This window comes from Poecilia reticulata, linkage group LG20, assembly GCF_000633615.1.
Source record: "Poecilia reticulata strain Guanapo linkage group LG20, Guppy_female_1.0+MT, whole genome shotgun sequence".
NCBI classification, from domain to species: domain Eukaryota; kingdom Metazoa; phylum Chordata; class Actinopteri; order Cyprinodontiformes; family Poeciliidae; genus Poecilia; species Poecilia reticulata.
In genome coordinates, this window is record NC_024350.1 from 24104570 (window position 1) to 24114712 (window position 10143).

The 10143-nt window shown below is 38.9% G+C and overlaps 1 protein-coding gene across 2 annotated transcripts in view; it reads right to left on the minus strand.

Annotated features, from left to right (window-relative positions):
* Nucleotides 1-162: 162 nt before the first annotated feature.
* The window catches only part of trpc1 (transient receptor potential cation channel, subfamily C, member 1), a 39304-nt gene continuing 29323 nt past the window's right edge, over nt 163-10143 (minus strand). For both annotated transcript variants that reach the window (XM_008396805.2, XM_008396806.2), the window contains exons 8-13: nt 8936-9075; nt 7096-7257; nt 3179-3372; nt 2411-2612; nt 1937-2131; nt 163-672 (exon numbers count right to left, since the gene is read on the minus strand). In XM_008396805.2, coding sequence (XP_008395027.1) covers nt 445-672; nt 1937-2131; nt 2411-2612; nt 3179-3372; nt 7096-7257; nt 8936-9075 — 1121 coding nt within the window. In that variant the 3' untranslated portion in view covers nt 163-444. The remainder of the gene's footprint in view (nt 673-1936; nt 2132-2410; nt 2613-3178; nt 3373-7095; nt 7258-8935; nt 9076-10143) is intronic.

Genomic DNA, 10143 nt, shown 5'->3' on the forward strand with positions numbered 1-10143 from the left:
AATCTTGTTTATAGATCTTTTTAAGATCCCCCTCCTCCCCACATCAGAGAGGGTGTAGCCCCAGCACTCTCTGTAGACCAACACCCACTGCCTTTAAGTCAAATTATGAAGGAAAACCTCTAGCTTTGTCTCGGATTTTTAAGCGAGTCATCACCAAGAAAGTCCAAATCTTCCACAAATCTTTTATTTTCCCGTTGAAAAGAATGGCTTTCTTTATTTACAAAGTAAAGGTTACATAGCTGAATAGATAGGAGGCCTGAGTCTTGAGGCTTTGGTGAATACATATTTCTCTAATAAAGGTCCAGGTTTTAAAATGACCCCAGAGACTTCAAAGAGCAGAGTTTTTGCACATGCTTGGGAGAATCCCAGATAAACATGAAGCAAAGATTTTAACAAGACGGAAGGAAGAGGAAAGAATCTGTTTTTGTTTGTTTGTTTTTCGCTTTAACTCCTTGGGTAGAACATGGCGTATTTGGATGTCCGGAAGCCCAGCAGGTCCCTCATCTCGTTGCGAAACTTGGACAGGTCTTGGCGTAGGTCGTTCAGATTTTCCACCGTGGCTTGATCCATGCTCTGCATCTTCTGCCGCGTGGAGGTCAGGTAGCGGTGTACCAGACAGCACATGATCTTCTGGTAGTTCTCGTCACGCTTCTGTTTCAGGTTCTTCCACTCCTGCAGGGTAACCACACCGACAGACTTCAGACTCATGGTGAGACATTGTGGAAACCATAGATATCTAGTTACGGTTTTCAATACCTTCAGAGGTCATGGTAAAAAAATAATGTGGGCACTCTGTTAGCTTTAGTGTTTTAAATATTGGGAAATAACCTGCTCTAGATATAATAGCTGTATAAAGCCCCGGCTTACCTCTCTGAGCTTCTTCACCCCTACGTACCTTATCGGTCTCTCAGGTCAGSAGATCWGCWGCTYTTGGAGGTACCAAGATCCAGGAGGAAGCTCAGAGGGGACAGGGCTTTCTCTGTCATAGGTCCTAAGTTATGGAATGACTTGCCTTTGCAGGTCAGAGAGGCCCCTTCACTGTCCACTTTTAAAGTTCGTCTTAAAACCCATTTATTTTACTTGGCTTTTAACTCCTGCGGGATCTAGTTTTAGAGTGTATGTTTTTGTTTTTAAACTGTAAGAGTTTTTATTTTATTTTTTTTTATTATGTTGTGTTTTAATGTACAGCACTTTGTATCAGCTGTGGTTGTTTTAAAGTGCTTTATAAATAAAGTTGGTATGGTATGGTATGGTATAAAAACAAAGCATGACAAAATGTAAGATCTGTGAAAAACTAAGGGCACCCTTTCTGCTTCTAGATGGTGTAAGAGCAAAAATAGCAGCTACGTGCTACTTTAAATTAATGAAATACTCTTGATGATTAATTGATAAGAAGTTTAGTAAACTACTGAAGTCTGTGTAGCCTAACATAGCAGACCAAGCCTCAGAATTTTGTAAAACTGTAAAACCATCCCAATTACTTAACCGTAGCACTCCTATAGCACTTGTAATAAATTGCTTACTACCAGAGGTATGCTAAAAAAACACTCATTACAAGAAGGAAAGCACATAGAAGTTTAAGATGGAGTCAGTTTTAGCACTTTTTAACCCCTACAATTTAGTTGGTTTCCCTTCTTAAGACTTTTTATGACTAAAACCTCCATGAACTCTTTATAAGCCTGTTTCCAAAGTATTTGAGATCCATCATCATTTTACAACAGAAAGGATAAGTTGCAAAAAGTTAAAGGTGAAATACTTTCCTTATTCAGCACATTGAATGTCAAAATTCATGATGGTACAATTGGAAAATGACTGCCTTGTTTGAAAGGGTTGCCAAAAGTTACTTAAAATTTGCAAGTAGTATCTGAATAAACTTCAAGACTGAAGTAAAGATGTTTGCTAGGATGACAGGCATGACTGTGATTAGCCTTCTCACCTTGAGACTGTTCTGTCTCTTCACTTTGCCCTTTGAGGTGTGAGAGCAGATCCACTTTCTCATGCTGGTCACCAGGTAGCAAACGGTTTTTGGCGAGGTTAGGACATTGAGAGGAGGGGGCAGGGTACACTTGTCGTCAAAGTAGCTGAGCCACAGTTTGGCCCGTGCAAACTTCCACTCCTTATCCTCATGATTCTACATAAAGCATAAAAGAATTACCCTTCATTCTCTGAAGCTTTCACCGTTCAAGTGAAACCACCTCGTAAATGCAAAAATCACCAGTTTAATCTAATGAGAATCAAACAATTATTCAAAGAACAAACACAGAAATCATTTGCCATCTGCGAAGCATTTCAGGGTGACTTGAAGCAGCATCTATTATTAACAGTAAGTGAAAGCAGATGCTGCTTTCAGCTCTGACACAAACTCAGATTGCTTGAGACAACTCCTGAGCCAAATGCTGTTTAAACTTACAGCAATTTGTCTGAAGCTTTTATGGAGCATGGCCACGAGCAGCTTGGTCAGCACGATGACCACCACGATGTTGTAGGTGCCTATGATCAGGGCACCAACAAAGGAGCGCAGCTCCTCTGTGTAGCTGATGCGGGTGACGAAGAGCGCAACGTGCGCCAAGGAGAAAATGTACCAGAACAGAGCATAGCAGGTCCCCATAAACCTGGAAAACAGAAGACAATAGTACATAAACAGAAGCATTGGCTGCCGGACAAACATCTGGCACATATAACCACTTTTAACATAGCTATAAATTCCAACCCTGTAGCCATCGCTCAAAGCTGCAGGGTGGATGTGCTCAATGAACCAGTTTGTTGGAATCACTTTTGTAGTGGGGAAAAAAAGGTGTGGCTTTATTCTATAACCTAAGTGCTTAAAAGTGATAGAAAAAAAATATATACCTTCTTTTTTTTTTTTTACCTCAGCTTCAAAGCATAACGCATAAATAAATCACATCCTTTTTATTTTTGCCAGTTTAAAGCACAAAGACGGTACCATAGATGGCCATCTGGAATCTGAAGGTGCAATTGCCTATTATCTTAAAAAGAATTACTGTTTTTCCAACAATGAATGACCTTAGTAATGGGAATATGACAAAGCGGTGGATGGTCACTTATTGTCAAGAGAAAGAATGCAGCTGACTCCATACTTTCCCCAAGAAAGTAAATGGTTTAATGAGCATTCTGGCTAGTAATCATCGTCTTAAAAATAGCTTTTTTCGGCACATACGTGTGAAATGCATCGTTGCTCTGTTGCTGGCAGAAGATGCCCTCACAGTCCTTGGTTTGGTTAATCTGGTCCTTTGTGTCTTTAGCGTGGTCTTTTCCGTAGAGCTGAGTCAACCCAATGGTGAAGGAGAACAACACAAGCAGGAAGAGGCCCAGAAACTTCCCAAACTCCTGCAGCATCTGACCCATGGAGATCTGTGGGACATTAATACGCCTGTCATTCCAGTGCTGGTAACACAGATCAGTCAAAGAAATATAATGCAATAATGCTATTGTTACCTTTAGTTTTACATGATAGAATGAATAAATAAAAATACACCTGTAGAACATAATGCAACATAACAATAATAATAATTTCTGGTACTCTGGTAATCTGGTTCAATGTGCAGATTCATATTTTTTCCCCAATAACACTAGAACTGTAACACATTTGGAAATGCATAAAAAACATATACACTGCTAAAAAATAAATTAATAAAATAAGGCAAAAAATGCTGTGGATTTGTTTACAGAAGGAGAAGTTTTAAGTCCAACAGAAAAAGATTTCTTTGTCAAAGTATACGCCCCCAATCTTAAGCTGACTTTTATTTAGTGAAAATAAATGCATCAAAGCACACAGTGTGGGTTGATGTTCTCACATACCAGAAGTAATGTGAGTTCCTTATATTGATGCTTTTCATTAGAAGAAGAAAACTAAATCAATATCTGACATGATGATCACAAATCAAAGCTAGTTAAAGAAAAAAATATATTATTTTGGTCTCTGGCTAATTAACTGGTGTATATCGGTAATAGAGTAGACGGAACAGAATAAAATATGATAGAATACTATAAGACAAGTACTAATAAACAATATAAATAGTTCTATATACAACAAGTACATATTTACAATGCATGTAGTCCAAGAAGGCATATAAAGCAAAAAACAAATAAAAACACAGCTCCACAGCAAACTAAGCAGGATGTTCGGATCCATCTTTACTTCTTTATGTACCCTGGTTGCCTATTTTTACATCTTTGTTTTTGCAAAGCGCCAGTGGAAGTGGAAAAGCAGCTGGGAAGCTCTGGGTCCTGTGTACATGAGGTTAAAACAAAGGGGACAGAAAATGTCCTCAAAGGTTACTGGAAGCCTGCTATTTCTAAATCTTCGTGGCCCCTATTGGTTAGAAAGGATGCTCAAACAAACAAGCTTGTCACTGTAACAACATCACAAGCCTACAGTGTTTCCAGAGCGACCGCTCTGCCTCCACCGCGGGGTGAATGATGACCAGCGCGTTTGAGCAGAAGGGTAGGTCTGTTAGCATGATTTGTTCTCTTGTCATATATAAATTCCCAAACCACTACGGGTGATTTAAGAGCCGAGTTGAGGTTGTACCCTTCCTTGGCAGGCATGACATAAAGCCCAGTTTAGTAACCGTACAAACAGAGCCCGGATGCAATTGCCCCTAACATTGACTGAAAAGGCTTAATGTGTAGCTCAAACGCTGCCAGATACAGTTTTCTTGATTAAATATTAAAGTTTTATGGCAATCCTGGTAGAAAAAGTAAAAAAAAAAAAGAAAATAAAAAAATGAAGGCATCAATAGTTGAAAATTCAACTATTACAAAACTTGTCAAGACATCTTTTTTTTCGGAAGGGTCATTAAGGTTTTGTGGTTCAAGACAAAATTTATTTAGCAGGAGGCAAAAAATATCTCTTTGGGTAGTATGGGTTGCAGACCCCTGTCTTAGATGCTATCTCCATGCCGCAGGGTGTTCAGGAGGTATGCCAGAAAAACAGAGGCTGCCATCAAAACCATGAGGGTGTGAAGTTTGCTAAACTCTATTGGAACTGTGTGCTTCGATTGAGACTAAGACAAGCTTTTAACAGCAAACACTCCATATGAGCCTGCTGTAAAACAAACAAATATATGTGTTAAAGCACTCCACCGTTAACTACAACGGAGGATCAGTGATGATGTGGGTGCGTTTGTTTTCTAGAGGCCCAGAGAATATTGTTGTTGCGCATGACATCACAGAACGTCTGAATAATCGCACTTGTGTTTTCCAAACTTTTTCAGTCTGCAATAAAACGGCATTTTGTTTAAGACTTTTTACACACCGGTGTTACTTGTAAGTTTGGAGGCCCATCTCCATACAACACCATAAAAGACACACAAAGAAGCACAGGATGTTTCAGTGTCAATATTGGCAGTTTTTACAGTACATTTTCTTTTACGACTTACAGTGTAATCTCCCCACAGCAATTACTCAGAACCCTATTAGAATAAGATATACTGCGTAGCTAGGCCACAGCTTGTGTTTGTACTCTCGAGCGCATTCCTGTATGGAGTTAACCATCAGGTATGATGGATTAATACTGTCAGTGAGGTTAAGTCTGGGCCGCGAGCAAGCTCTACACACATCCAATCATCCTTTCCAAGCTCAGCACGGGGGGGGAAGTATGACTGCAACCCCCATAATCATGAGTCACTGTCTGCATGGAAAAGGGGGATGTCTGGGTGTGGCTGGACGGAAGGCTGCCTCGACCAGATATCACGAGAGTGCTGAAATGTGTGGGTGCGTGCACATTTGTTGGGAGAGGTGTGTCTGCCATGTGAGTGCGGCGTCTGTTTCCAGAGCTAATCATTTTTCCATTCTGCCAGGCCACGTGTTGATGCACGAGTGAGGCAGAAAGACGGGGAAGAGACGAAGCAGAAAGGCAAAAAGAGATTTAAGCTGGAACCTGCATGTTTACCGCTTGCAGTGGGGAATTAGTGTTTATTATCCAACCACAAATTGTAACCAAGACTTAATGACAGGAAGCTGTTCCTTGAAATATGTCGGCGCATACCTGAGGACTGCTTTATGTAACACAGAACACACACATAGTGGGAGAGAAAATAAAACTCTAGACACCCAGAAGAAATCCGGACACTGGTTGTTTTTATATATATATATATATATATAAATCTTCCAAGAAGGCAATGTCATGATTTAAGATCAGGGAGCACAGATGGCCCTGAAATAACAGGAGAGAATGAGTGGAAAATGTAAAATCCAGATTTCACAAGCCGATGCTTAGATTTTAATTGTTTTAATCAGAGCAATTGCACTGCTAAAAAATTTACAGATTTCCACTGAAAACTAGCAAGACTAATGAAACTAGTTAAAGGTTTCATGGACTGAAAAAATGTGTTGAACGCTTTTTGCTCGACTCTGACTTGCAGTGCCTTGAGAAAGTATTCTCAACCATTGGACTTTTTTGTTTTACATAATAAACTTAAATTTCCATGTATTTTAACAGAATTTTATGTGACATCTACACAAAGAACCAACCGCCTTCACTCTTAAATCAGGTTGTTTTCAGAGATTAGAACATAGAACTCAGTTTAATATAATCTCGGTGTGTATTGAACTGATCTGTGAATGCCTCATTTTCTTACAAGAAATCGGTGAACAATCTGCATCATGAAGATCAAAGAACACAGCAAGCAGATCAGGGATACAATTGTGAGAAAGTTAAAAGCAGGATTAACTATGAATTCTAAACTACCACGAAATCTGATCCATACGGATAAATGACACAAGAGCAGTTGTCCAAAGATAATGGGAGCAGAATGGTAATGTAAATGACAACAATCTGTGAAGGTTTAGTACGGTTTAGTACGCGGAATCGTTTTATTAACAAACAGGGAAAAAAAATCATCCTCTACAAAAATTCTATGCGCTTGTACTTAATGCCTTTGACGATGTTATCAGACAGAAAAGCACAGCTGGTGTGATATTTAGAGTGGGCTTGCCCTCGAGTTATCACATTAATAGAGAGCGGAAGAGAGTGGGCGGTGTGATCGTCTGTCTGTGCAAGTGTGACAAAAATAAAATATTTAAAAAAAAAAACGAAGTAGCTTCATAATTCTTACATAACTCCTTACTAACCTGAAGTGGCCCCAGAATGGAGCTGGTGGTGTACATGAAGAAGAGTCTCAGGTAACTCAGAACGTTGGCGAAGGCGAAGAGGCCCTCGGCAACCAGGATGGGATGGAAGGCGTCCCAGTCCTTCCTGTCTAGTGTGTCTGTTTCATTTTTGCAATTTTTGAACTGCAGATCAAAGGAAAAGAAAACTGTCTTGAAGGCGGAAACTTGTGTCAGGAACATTCTCAGTGCTTTGAAATCCTAAACCACAGATAGTTTTAACACAAATAATAAAAACTGTTTTGGGGCAACATTGATCTTATAAAAACAGGACTATGAGGATTTTTGGCACCCCTTGAAAATGTGCAAGGAGCCTGTGCAGAAAAATCCAATCTTTTATTTGAGTATACTTACTCAGTTGGGGCAAAAAAAAAATGTCACCAAAATGACCAGAAAAAAAATCAACATTTTGCTTTTTAAGTTGATTAGTGTATATTGATTTTTTTTTTCAACAATCTCGATACAAACACAACACATACAGTATATACTGTTAGTATACATAAAAAAAAAAAAAAAAAAAAAATATATATATATATATATATATATAGTTAGCCTCTGGCCTGGACGAGGACCCATAATTTGCTCCCACACACAGTGAGGAGAGTAATAAGGCACATAAAAAAGATCACTGTTAGTTAACTCTTTTCTCAGAAATACTATACATGAGATCCTTGTAAAGCTGTTGTCTGATTAGAGCTCTTTATCTGCTTGGCTGCATCCAGCCTCCAGTCTCCTCCCTTCCTGGCCCATTAAGGAAACATAAATAATGTCCTGTGTCAATGAGCGCTGTTGCTTTGCACAGCTCTGTTGATGATGCATGGTACTGCTGTTTGCTTCCACTTGGTGGCAGTCTCAAAAACAAACAGAGCAAAGTAACCCTGATGCAGGCAATTTTTATTAATGTGGGTGATGTTGGTGGAGACCCTTTTACTTAACCTAATTGTTTAATTCAGTATGATTAAGGGGCAATAGCTTAATTGTCTTCTTTGCATTTTTGTGAAATACTTCCCAGAAATTTACTTTGACTGTTCCAATCCTATAGTTTTAATGTGTTAATGTGCATCATCCAACTGTAGAAATTTCAACCATGGTCTGCCATCAGATTGAATAACTTGAGCTAGACGCTCCTTATTTATTGTAAACTGTATAGTTTCTTGAAATAATGATTTCTTCCCATAACAATTCATTTTTGAGGAAAATGTCATAATGTAACTCTTAAATCCATAGACGATGCTCCAGGTACTTTTTTCTGATCGAGGGAGGATTTGTTTAGTTCAGCAAATAAGCATAAAAGCAATCTCTGGACTTTATGGGTTGCTCTGGAACATCCTAAATAATGAAAGACATAATTTGGGCCAGACGATTGAAACTTTGGACAAAAGTTCAATGTTCCAACAGAACAAAAATCTCAAGAATGCATTAAAACTTATTATTAAATGGTCATAGCTGTGTACAATAAAGGTTCTAGAATGGCTACAACATTAATCCCATTCAAAATGTGTGAACTTAAAAAAACAGATCCCTGACAGAAAGGTTACATATCTAAAAGTTCTGGCATTTGACAGTGGCCAAATATCCAGAATTTAACAACTTCTGCACTCAAATCTTCTTGTTGAAAAATTATTGAAATTGTCCATAATACAGTCTCGTTAATCTTATAAAAATAACACTAAAATATATAACTAATACCCAGAAATGATCAAAATTGATTCCATTATTAATGGAAAATTCCAACCATAACTATTTCTATTGATCTTAGCTATGTTTTCAATTGAAAAAAAATAATAATGTAGTGTGCTGTTACCTTGCTATGAGCAACTATTCTAAGAGTGAAGGCTGCCAGGTAGAGCGAATTCATCACAAAACTCAGCTGGTTTCTGGACTCTTCCAGAAAGTCTTCCAGCCCTTCGTACCATAAACGTTTCACGTCCGACCACACCATTCCTGCAAGGGTGCAGAAAGTGACCATCAGATACACTCACATAACAGACACGCTGATTTTTGCAGCTATGTGGAACATTTGTTTCGGATTAACCCATAAGTCATCTGTCAGTTTGAGTCGTAGGGGACACAAGAGGTATGATATGCAAAAATTAGCATTTAAAGAGAAAATAAAATTGTCAAGTGGGATTTAAGGAACCATGTGGCATTTAATAAAAATGGGAAGGAGCTTTCTTCAGAAAAAAATATTAAAAATCCATTAGTCCTGCATGTAAACAGGTCATAAAAACAGCCAATATGTACTGTGTACTGTGATTCAGAGATGACTTATCTGTCAGGAGTTTTAAAAGGAAGCCAGCAAAGAAGTGACAGCCTTTGGCGCAGAAAACCCTAATAGCCGTTTCTTCACCCACTCATTGTGTTCGAGAAATGAGACACACAAACACAACATGAGAAACATTAAGACACGTCCATGCAGCCGCGCGCAAAGGCTCACACACACTTTTACAGCATCTGATTTCTCCATTAATGGGAGGCAACTGGCTCAAGGGAGAAGGAGAAATACGAGAAGATGGGTGCAGCAGGAGACAAAACAGCCAACAACAGAGAGCAGAAAAAAATGATTGCTGGGTGTAAAGATCAAACTCATGCAGGGAGTTTGATAGCTGCTCACATCCTGCTAACAAAATATGTTAGGGAAGGGCAATCATGGACACCTCTTTTCTATTTGCCTGACAGAGAATGTCGTATTAATGCAACAGGATTCCTGGTGTACACATCACATTTTTTTTAAATAAAGCTTGACAAATACTCAACCTGATCTCTGATGTTCTTTTGCAACAGATGAAGAATTATTTCACCTCTGAGGGACACACGCAGAACCCAGGTTCACTTTTCTGTCGCGACTCCACTGACGTCAAATTGAAAACGTCCCAACACCCATTTCTCTAAAGTTTAACAAATTAATCTCACTGCTTCTGCTACAGAATTCTATTACCCGTCAGGTGCTGTTAATAGAATGATTTATCAACCAAGCGGTGAGCGGAATGAGACCTACAGCACAATGAGTTG